This window comes from Dasypus novemcinctus, chromosome 10 (assembly GCF_030445035.2).
Source record: "Dasypus novemcinctus isolate mDasNov1 chromosome 10, mDasNov1.1.hap2, whole genome shotgun sequence".
Classification (NCBI taxonomy): domain Eukaryota; kingdom Metazoa; phylum Chordata; class Mammalia; order Cingulata; family Dasypodidae; genus Dasypus; species Dasypus novemcinctus.
In genome coordinates, this window is record NC_080682.1 from 74,876,526 (window position 1) to 74,887,662 (window position 11,137).

At 57.6% G+C, this 11,137-nt stretch overlaps 1 protein-coding gene across 2 annotated transcripts in view; it reads left to right on the forward strand.

The window, feature by feature from the left end:
• The window catches only part of PTPN5 (protein tyrosine phosphatase non-receptor type 5), a 59,697-nt gene extending 50,648 nt beyond the window's left edge, over nt 1-9,049 (forward strand). For both annotated transcript variants that reach the window (XM_058305652.2, XM_012525651.4), the window contains exons 8-14: nt 184-268; nt 4,066-4,145; nt 4,336-4,473; nt 4,965-5,075; nt 7,146-7,306; nt 7,391-7,504; nt 7,932-9,049. In XM_058305652.2, the coding sequence (XP_058161635.1) occupies nt 184-268; nt 4,066-4,145; nt 4,336-4,473; nt 4,965-5,075; nt 7,146-7,306; nt 7,391-7,504; nt 7,932-8,025 (783 nt within the window). In that variant the 3' untranslated portion in view covers nt 8,026-9,049. The remainder of the gene's footprint in view (nt 1-183; nt 269-4,065; nt 4,146-4,335; nt 4,474-4,964; nt 5,076-7,145; nt 7,307-7,390; nt 7,505-7,931) is intronic.
• The last annotated feature ends 2,088 nt before the right edge of the window (nt 9,050-11,137 follow it).

Genomic DNA, 11,137 nt, shown 5'->3' on the forward strand with positions numbered 1-11,137 from the left:
GTGCCAGGCATTGTTCCAAATGCTCTGTGCGAGCTATCTCATTTAATAGTAAATGTTTGTTGATTGAATGCATGCACTCAAGCCCGCGCCTGGAGTAGAAGTTGGGGGGATGGCAGCCCCTGGATTTGAATGTCCGTGAGGGCCAGCCCACAGCTGCTCACACCCTGTGTCCTCCTCTCCCAGGAAATCCCCATGAACTTTGTGGATCCAAAAGAGTACGATATCCCTGGTCTGGTGCGGAAGAACCGGTACAAAACCATCCTTCCCAGTGAGTACTCCCTGCCCGAGGGGGATAGAGGCAGGCTTTCCCGCAGCCTGAGCTGAGCCTCCAGGCACGGGGGCACGCATCACTAGAAGAGTGGGGAACGGGGGTGCCCAGGGAAGGGAAAAGCTCTCACGGGGGCAGGGGCGGCTTCATGCCTTCACACAGCATTCTCCAGACCTCGTGCCGGGCTCGGTGGAAACTGAGAGAGAAAGGGTGTCGATACAGCTGCTCCCAAACAGCGCACGGTGACTGCAGAGCACTGTCACATCCTTTATCTCTGCAGAGGGTGCAGATTTTATGAGGCCGGTTTTCTAGGAGAGGAAACTATGGCTCAGAGAGGCTAAGGGCCTGTTCAGTCATACAGCAGGTAAATAGTTTGAAACCCAGACCTCCATGACCACAGAATCTGTTTTTTCATTTGTCTACACTTGAGTCCAGTTTGGTTAGATTGCAAGTCCCCTAACAGGCAGAGCTGCCCCTCAGAAGAATGCATTACCTCTGACAGGTAGTGAGCTCCCTGTCACTCCAGGTATTCGAGTGAGGCAATGTGAGCAGTGCCCCCAGAAGGTCTGAGAAGGTGTTTCCTCCTTTGGGGGTGGTTACATCAGGTTACCTGATGTTCTTCTTTCAGCCCTGAGGTGTCCTGTTCAGGTAACCTTCATTAAGCCCCTGTCCGCCTGCCCCCCCTGTGCCTTCAGGCCCCGGGCCCTGGAGCTAGCTTGAAGGTGAATTGTTGCAAGCGAATGCCCACAAACCCGTTCATTCAGTTTGTGAAGTAGTGAGGCTTTAACAAAGCAGTTTTGCCGACAGCATCTCCAATAACATGTAAGATGTCATGACTTATTTTTAACTTTTAAAATATCGACTTGTGGTTGCTATGGTTACGCCATCTCTAGGTAGTTCCGGTTAAACAAAGCTCCATGTAAGGCCAGGATGCGTTTTTTGTGGCTGCTCACGTCTTCCCTCAACTTGCCCCCTCTCCCCCCAGCGGGAGGGGCTCAGGGGCCTCTGAACCTAGGGACGCGGTGACCCCCTAGAGCGGCCACCAGAGTGGGGTTAGGCGGCAGGCGGTGGCGCCACAGGTCCCCACTGGATTGCCGGAGCCCTCGCGCCGCCTCCAGTGCCCGGGGCCCAGCAGAGGCTCTTTGTTTCCACGAGAACTGACCCTGCAGCTTGCAGAGACGGGACTGCGGGGCAGAGGGCAGGCGAGGCTTGGCGGAGGCCCGGCTCAGACCCGGCACAGCCTGGATCTGTTGGTTCTCATGCCCTTGGCACCCGTTTCCCGAGGCCCTCCCCTCAGGACGGAGAAGTCAGCCCCCGGCTCTGCCTGCTGGGAGCACGCGCCCGAGAGGGAGAGGCAGAGGCAGGTGCATGGGCAGTTGGAGTACCTAGTACCAGGAACCCCGCAGGCGGCAGCGAGAATGAGGCGCAGGACAGCAGTTTCTGTCCCGTTCACCACTGTGTCCCGAGCAGCAGGCAACGCCTGGCACGTAGGCGCTCAGTACCTGTGTGAATGAATGAATGAATGAATGAATGAATGAATGAATGAATGAATGAATGTCTCCTAAATCTAAGTCCTCCTCTCCTTCCCCTCTGCCAGTGGCTTTGTTGGGGCCAAGACCTCCATGCCACCCAACTCCAGAGGGCACCACGAGCGTAAGTGCCTTGGCACGAATGCCCCCGGAGGGGCTGAACGCAGAGGGCTGCAAGGCCCGGGCACTTCTTACTTGGATCATCACAGTCTTCTCCTGGCTGGTCTGCTGACGTCCATGTTCTGCCCTCTACCCAGCTTCCACCATCGTCACCAAAATGATGCACAACAGGCAGAAGTCTCGTGCCCGTCCCCTTAAACACCTTCATCGTCACCTTGTAATCCTTGGCCTTAGGTCCAACTTCCTGAGCATGGTTTTAGAAGACCTTGCTCATCGGCTTCTCCTCCAGCCTCACCTCTCACCAACCCCTGTCTTGCCCTCCACACTTGAATGGGACAGGACCGCGTTCCCTGCTCCTCTTTCTTCTACTGCTCCTTCAAACCCAGCTCCTGCGCCACCTTGTCCAGGAATTCTACCCACTCTAGCCCAGTCCAGGGCCCTCTCTGTTCCCTCAGGCTCAGGGCTCACATCCCACATCCTCTGCTGGTCTGCTGTCCATCTGTCTTTCCCACCCCACCGTGAGATCCTCAGGGACAGGGACCATGTGTTATTTATCCAGGAGCCCCTACTGACAGCCACAGTGAGGGTTTGTTGATCAAAGTGGAGCAAAATCCTTTACCACGGTGGGTTTTTTAAAATACCAAAGGCCTGGGTGTCTGGTCAGAGGAGGCACTGCCCGCTTCTGTCCTCCCTACACAAGGAGCTCCCTGCTCCTCTCGCGCTCTGGTCACCCGGAAGCCATGCTTCTGCTCACTCTCACTCCTCCACCCCGTCAGCCCGGTAGCCCCTGCCTCCCTTCCACACCCACAAGAAGCACCCCACTGCCACCTCCCTTCCAGGTCACCCGCCAAAGCCTCAGGCTGAAAAGGGCTGGAGAGCGGGGCTTGTGCATGTCACCACCCCTGTTTCTCCCACGGGGTCTGGAAGCCTTCTTTTCACCTGTTAACTTATTGTGGGAAAGCCTGTAATTACAGCAATAACAACAGCAACTGCCTGCTAGATAGTAGTTGTATGTACTTACTGGACTAAGGGCTCTACTTGTGACTGTTAACTTGCCTGACCTTTACAAGATAAGCAAGGTGGTGGTGGAAGGAGTACTCCCCAGTTTACAGATAGGGCACCAGGCAGATTAAGTAAATTGCACAAACTGACACGGCCAGGAAGTCATAAACCAGGATTTGAACCAGGCTGCATTGCTTGGTGGTGTAGACACTTAACCACTCTCTTGTACGGAGGCCCACAGAAGGGAGAAGCACTGTCTGGCCACACGGTGAGCTGGTGACAAAGCTAGAACAGAACCCAGGGCTCCCGGCCCCCAGCCAGCTTCCCTGCCCACCCCCTCCGCCCTCCCAGTCTGAGTCGCAGCCTCTGCCGGGTGACAGAATAGTTATCACAGGGAGCCTGTAGCTGGAATAAAATTAATTCTACCCCAGGAAGAACAGTAAGATGTTATGGGGAATTTTTTACCATGGGATTTGGCAAGTGATAGATTGGGGGATGAGGCTTCATTTACATGTACCTATGCCACTAAGACCCCTGCAGTTTCATTTCAGACGTGGAAACCTGTACCCCCTTTCTCCCCGTAGTCTCCCTTAGACTTCTACCCCCAAGTCTTAACAGCCCTTTGCATTTATAAAGTATTTTACAGTTATGAAATACTTCCACATTTTCTCACTATCTTCCCAACAGTTTCTCTACCTGTAAAGTGGGGGCAAAGCCCATTTTACAGGTAGAGAAACTGAGACATAGAAAGGCCTACAGCTTTAAACAGGCCTGCACAGCACATCAGTGGCAGTGTATACTCAGACTCTAGCCGGCTCCGGCTGCCCAGCGCCCGTACCCCAGGTAATTCCTTTCCTGACAGCAGCTTTCCTTAGCTTTCTCCTCTCCAAAACATGAGGCACAGTGAGTATGGGGCAGTTTAAAGGGCCCAGACAAAGGACGGGTATTAACCCTGCAGCGAGAGACCCAGGGCCCCTCTCTCCACTGCCCTTCCTCACCTGCCTGCCTGGGCCTCAGGATGAGGCCCTGTTTTGCTACTGGGCAGGGAAAGGTCCCTGGGGAAATGTGCCCTGAAGGGGGCTGGAGAAGGTGGGCCCCACGCCAGAGGTCCCAGCTCCTGGCCTCACATGTCTCTCCCTGCCCCAGACCCTCACAGCAGAGTGTGCCTGACCTCACCGGAACCCAACAACCCCCTGAGTTCCTACATCAACGCCAACTACATCCGGGTGTGTATCCCCAGCCTACCCCGACGGCCTCTCCCCGAAAGGGAGTCCCGGGTCATCGGCATCCCTCCTCCGGCCTTGTCCCTGTGTGGGCTGGTGGGGCCCCTGTGAGACCCTGGGCGGAGCCTGAGGGGGGCGGCTGGGCCCTGGGAGCTTGCGTCTGACCCTGACGTCTGGAGTGGGCTGGCTGCAGGGCTACGGTGGGGAGGAGAAGGTGTACATCGCCACGCAGGGACCCATCGTCAGCACCGTCGGCGACTTCTGGCGCATGGTGTGGCAGGAACACGCGCCCATCATTGTCATGATCACCAACATCGAGGAGATGAATGAGGTAAGGCCAAACCCCCAGACCCAGCGTCTTGTTTCCAAATTAATCCTTACACTAGATCTGCGATGTTGGTAGTATTTGTTCCACTGTCAAGGTGAGGAAGTGTAAGGTTCAGCGAGGTTAAGTCATTTGCTCAGGGTCACACAGCAGAGGCAGAGAGCCTGCAGCTGAGCCCTAGCCTCTTCACCTCCTGGCTACTGACACTCCGCTGCTCCCAGTCTTCCAGGGTTGCTCCTGGCTCCTTCCACGTCCATCATAGCTTATTTAATTCAAACTCCATGAAAGTCCTTCAAAATGGGTATGGTGGCTCCAATTTTCCAGATGAGGAAAATGAGGCTCAGAAAAGGGAAGTAACTTGTTGGTTAGGTCGCTGAGATTTGAGCCCAACAGTTCCTTTTTATGCCCCTCCCCGCCAGCCCTGGGGGTGGGGGGTGCTGGCGAGAGGGCGGGAGGGGGGCGGCGGGTCTCAGGGCAGCCTGGTCTGGGTCCTGCAGAAGTGCACCGAGTACTGGCCGGAGGAGCAGGTGGTGCACGACGGTGTGGAGATCACCGTGCGGAAGGTCATTCACACCGAGGACTACAGGCTGCGACTCATCTCTCTCCGGGTGAGGCCCCGGGCGCTGGGCTGAGGGGGGGGGGGCGGGAGTGTCTGGGAAGGTGGAGGTCCAAGCACACCACAGAGTCCCCTGGGGCTGGAATCGAGGATTAGCAGATAAGCAGGGATGAGGGAGGCGTGAGTGGATTTAGGGTCAGAGGCAGGAGCCACAGGCCCAAACCTCAGTTGCCCTTTAGTTCTGTCAGGCTCTTTCTCAACGCACTGTCATTCATAGCACCTTCCAGCTCTGTCTCCCACACACCCAAACCCGGAGGGTCTGGGGGAGGGGTCCTCAGCGCCTCCAGCGTTGTCCCTGTGATCTGCAGGTGCATTGAGACTTTGAGATCCCGCCCAGCACCTTCCCTTCCCCTGAGCGGCTGGGGTCTGGCCTGCAGTGCCTGCTCTGTCCACCAGAGGCGCCCCTGGCCGTGTTGCCTGGGGAGGCTGTGGGTACAGAGCTGGGAAAGAAAAGGAAGACACTCAAAATATGAGCAATACAGAACAGCCCAGAAGAGCAGAGGGAGGGATCCTCCCACTCTGAAGTTGCGCTTCTTCCAGGATAGCATAATAGAGGAAACTGTTCCTTTGGAATCAGGGGCATTAGCGGGTTTTGTTTGTGAGAGATAAGACCCTGAAGACTGCAAGAGGTGAGCCAGGCTAACGCCCTGTCCAGAAAGGGCCTGGGAAGTCTGGTGACACGGGCAGCTACGGAGCCCAGCCACAGGAAAAGGACGCAGACCTGGCCCTTGCCCCTCTGAGCCGCCCCCATTCCCGCTAGAGAGAGCAAGGCCAGGTGTCGGGGGGCGCCTCAGCTCCTGGGCAGCTGTGCCCACGCGAGCAGGTCTGAGGTACAGGCTTTGCTAGAGGACGTTAAAAGGTCAGGGTGCATCCAGGTAACCCAAGGGCCTGAGGAACTGGCTTCCTCAATAGAAATTCCCCAGTAAGCGAGGCCAAGGTGAGGTGGGGGCTGCTTTGTCTTCTCAGTGCCAACCTGGGCTAGTTCAGAAAGACCCAAGGCAGCTTGGAGTGTATTTCCCTGAGTTCATAAAGTGTTACAAGCATTGGTTCTGGGCCTGGTTCTGGTTTGGGCATTAGGAGCACAGAACTATCCAAAGCCTAGACTCTGTCCTCAAGGGGCATCCGCAAGACAGTAAGTGATAAGCTAGAGAGAGGTGAGGACACAGAGGAAGAGCATTCCATCAGCCTAGGTGCTCAGGGAGGGCATCCTGGAAGTGGTGATACTGGATGGGATCTTGAAGGATGAAGAGGAGTTGACCGGGGGGGCCAAAAATTGGGGAGAGCATTCCAGGCAGAGAAAAAAAGTAAAAGGGCACAAAAGATGGGACAGCACAGCGTATATATGTGGGAGGGGGTCCTGTGTACAAACCAAACAGAGTGTGGAAGTATCAAGTACTAGTATGCAGTGCCAGGAGAGGGGCTTGGAAGGGTAGACCCTGGGCTGAGGGTCTCACCAGGCTAAGGAGAAGAGTTTTCTCCTGAAAACGATGAAAGCCGTTGAAGGATTTTGAGCGGCAGTGTCAAGTCTAGATCTGTAACCTCAGCCGACCCCTCTGATTGCTGTGGAGCCTGGGCAGGCTGGGAGGAGGGGGGGTCTCCTGATAGTTGAGGGATGATAAAAGCCAGGGTGGGGTGGGGGTGGGGGTGGTGGAGACGGGGGCACAGAGGAGGAAATGGATAAGATATGGTGGGGTGGGGGTGAGAATGGACAGGCACAGTGAGGCAAAAAGAGGAGTCCGGGGATCTGGGTTCTGTGACCGAGGGATACCTGGACCATTTGTTAATATAAGGCCCCCAGAAGGCAATAATGAGTCAGAGAAAGGGGATCTTCACCGTCCTGAACGATCCTGGAGTCGCGATAGCACCGACCGGCCCTGCCACCAGCTGGCTTTGGGGCTCTGGTGCCGCTGAGCCATATGGTATAGATGGGAGGAGCCGGGGGACCCCTCCCTGTGTCCGTCCTCTGTGCCGTTCTCTTCCCATCGCATCCCCATCTCCCGGGTGGTTTGTGGGGCCCAAAGAGGTCGCATGTATCTGGGCTGGGCTTCTGTCTCCCGGACAGAGCGGGACGGAAGAGCGAGGCCTGAAGCATTACTGGTTCACGTCCTGGCCCGACCAGAAGACCCCAGACCGGGCCCCCCCACTACTGCACCTGGTGCGAGAGGTCGAGGAGGCAGCCCAGCAGGAGGGGCCCCGGTGCGCCCCCGTCATCGTGCACTGCAGGTCGGTTCCCCCTGCACCCACCGGGGCAGGGCTGCTCCCCTCCGGCTGCCGGGCCCTGACCCTGCCCGCCCCCTGTGTCCTCAGCGCGGGGATTGGGAGGACTGGCTGCTTCATCGCCACCAGCATCTGCTGTCGGCAGCTACGGCACGAGGGGGTGGTGGACATCCTAAAGACCACGTGCCAGCTCCGTCAGGACAGGTCAGCCCACGGGCCAGGAGGGGGGGACACGGGGCAGCTAGGGCCCCAGGGGCAACGGAGAGGGGTATGTGCACGGAGGTGAGGGACGGAGGGACACAGATTGTCAGAAAGGGACTAGGGAAGACAGATGGGTAGACAGGCACAAAAGACTGACCAACTAATGGCTGGATGAAAAGGGAAGAGAAACAGAGCTGGGGGACAGGAGGGTGGGGACTGGGGGCGGTGGGACTTGGCTGTGTCCCGGCTCTCTCTCTGCCGGAGCTGGGAAGGACAAGAAGGGGCAGAGGAGACGGGCTGGCGAGCCTCGGTTTCTGCACCCTGCACCAAGTCAAGGCCCTAGCGTGCCTCACAGATAATTGCTGCTCCGTGGTTTGCGGGGGGCACCCGTGTAGCCCAGCCCTCAGGCCCCCCCCCACTGTCTGCCCAGGGGCGGCATGATCCAGACGTGCGAGCAGTACCAGTTCGTGCACCACGTCATGAGCCTCTACGAGAAGCAGCTGTCCCGCCCGGCCCAGGACTGATCCCACTCCTCCACAGAGGTCCTGGGGCCCCCACACCCACCCGGGACCCTGCCTTAGGCCCTGGGCCTGCTCCCCAGTTCCGGCCCCTCCCGCTTCCTTCTCTTCTCGGCCCCCTCCCTCTTCTGTCAGCCTCGGCCTGGCCCTGCCCCCCGGCGGAGCTCTTCCTCCTGTAAATATTGGGGGGTAGGGGAGGGTGGGGGAGGAAGGTGCCAGGCCAGGCCTGGGGCCCCAGAGCCTGACCCACGTCGTGCAGACCCGGGGCCCCAGTTTTTAACGATGGTTTATTGCCATGCGATCCAACACCTTTCTGTGCCACACCCCAAGCGTCCTGCCACAGCGTGTTCCGTCTGTCCATCCATCTCTGCTGTCTGTACCGGACACTGTGTCTCCTCGGCCCGGGAAAGGGGTGATGCGCCCCAGGCCACCACGCCCACCTCTTCCACAGGCAGGTGTCGTGTTGCCCAGGTCGTCCCGACAAGGTGGGGCTGGGGTGAGGAGGCCCTGAAGAGCTGGAGGTCAGGCACTGGGTGCCCCGAGGGGTCAGCAGAGAGATGGCCGCTGGGGGACAGGCCTCTGGGTTGGGGTGTTGTGGGAGTGGTGGCCTCTGGGTGTCAGGTGCCCTCGGGAGGCCATGACGGCCTCTGAGGCGTTGGGAAGGGAAGGGGCCAGATTCGGGGGTGTGAACCCGGAAGCTGGGCCATGGTAGGGGAGAGGGAGCTCCGAGGATGGGGTGGGGACTCGGCCCCAGATCTGTGTGAAACATTTTTCCATGTCACTGTGGGAAAGCTTTCCCAGAAGTCGTGCTGCGTGTAGCTCTGCGTGTGTGTTCCCGTGTCCACACGTGTGTTGAGAGCCCATCAAGAGGGCATGCATGACTCTTGGCCAACATGTGTTATCTTGGAGCCACGTGTTTTTATTGCTGACTTTAAATATTTATTCCACGGCAGACAGAGACATTTGGTGTCTTTTTATAATTCGCTCGTGGTCATTGAATAGAGCAATAAACGGAGCATTTTGAGCAAAACAAGCCTCCTGAGTGTGTGTGATTTGCCTCTTCTCGCCAGTCCCTGCCTCCTTGTAGCTAGGTCTTTGTGCCCCTCACACGTACGCACACATATACGCACACGGCCTGGCCCTCTAGCTCGCTAGCCCCCATGTGGAGATTGGGAGTACGGAGAGAATCCAGATGTGAAAAGCCAAAATCTGCAGGATCCTCACCCCCAGCCAGGGCCACAGGAAGCCTCGAGCACAGGTGAAGCAGGAGTCCAGAGAAGGCAAAGTGGCCAGCAGCTGCCGACTCTAACAGAGGGGCCAGAGAGACCAAGGCTGGGGCAGGGGGACATTGAGGACACACCCAGGTCCCTCGCTCGTGGCCAGCACGCCTCTCTTGTGTTAGCCCCAAGGGTCCCAGCAGCAGCTGCAGCCTGACATTTCCCTCGTAAGACCTGGACTGACAGCAGCCTCCCCTCGCGGCCCTGGGGAATCTTGAACCATCCCAGACACTCCCCTCTGTTCTATTCTTACCCCTGCCCCACCACACCCCACCCCGGGATGGAGCAAAAGTAGCTGTGAAGCCACTGCTGGCAGGAGGGTGTCACCTGGGGCAAGGCGGCTGACCTCCCAGCTGGTCCTTACAAGGCCCAGGACCTTGGGCGCCTTGCAAGGGTCCAGGCGCTCAGGGTATCCCCGGGGGCTGGGAGAGAACTGAAGGAAGCTGGAACAGCTCAGATGGAGAGGGGGGACCTCCTTTCCAGACACCCTCCAACAGAGATCTCTGCCCTGGAAAGCTGGACTCTCCCACCTTTTGATTTACCTTAGGGGAATGGGACTGTGGGAGGGGGAGGGAAAGAGATCTACCTTCTCTGAGATGGACTGTGACATGAAGGGCACCCCTGGGATTTGTGCAAAGTGGCAGATCCGCTAGACCCTCCCCAACTCAGCCCCTTCCCAGTCCCTGAGAAACATCAACCTGATGCTCTGCTCCCCAAGCCCTGGTGGACTATGCACACACTACACGCACACCCACGCACACACACCCTACCTTGGGCCCATCCCCTTCCACAAGGGAACCAGACAACCTGAACTGCCACCCCCGGCCTTCCTCATGCCCAACCCCAACTTTCTGTCCAGCCCTTGACCCAGTTTCTCCTGCCCCCAGACCCCTCCCTCACGAAAGCAGTTGTCAGTTCTGGCTGGAGCAGCTGCAGAGCCTAAGTAAGGAATCGCCCCCAGGGGACCAGGCATTCAAGGGACTGATGACTCCTGGGGGCCCCACTGTTGGGACAAAGGAAGGAGACTGCTGCCCTGACAGCCCAGGGAGCGGCTGAGCCTCCGGAGCTGGGGACACAGCATTCAGGCTGTGGGAGGCCCTGTCGGCACAGAAAGTAAGGCTTCCCTCTTCCCTCAGAGGCACAGCCTGCTCCTTCGGAGCCCAAAGGGGAGCAGAGGGTAGAAGATGGAGTGGTCTCAGCACTCAAAGAGGCAGAGCTGTGCCAGCCCTCACACCACCTGGCTCTGAGCACAGCTTTCAGGACCCCTGGAGAGGCACAGGGCTGGGAAATGAGAGGCCTGGAGTCTAGTCTGAGGGGCCTTGGACAAGTTATTTCTCTCAGGTATCAGTCTCCTCATATATAAAATAAGGATTTAAAAACTGCCAAGCTGGTTAAATAAATGGTACTAGGTATATCCATATGTTGAAATACTGTGTCGCAGTTCATAAGAATGGGGAAACGCTTTATAAACTGGTATGGAAAGATCTCCAAGATGTATCAAGTCTAAAAAGAGGGTGGCGGACTTGGCCCAGTGGTTAGGACGTCCGTCTACCACATGGGAGGTCCCTGGTTCAAACCCCAGGCCTCCTTGACCCGTGTGGAGCTGGCCCATGTGCAGTGCTGATGCGCACAAGGAGTGCCCTGCCATGCAGGGATGTCCCCGCGTAGGGGAGCCCCACACACAAGGAGTGCGCCCCATAAGGAGAGCCGCCCAGCGTGAAAGAAAGTACAGCCTGCCCAGGAATGGCGCCGCACACACAGAGAGCTGACACAGCAAGATGATGCAACAGAAAGAAACACAGATGCCTGTGCCGGTGACAACAACAGAAGCAGACAAAGAA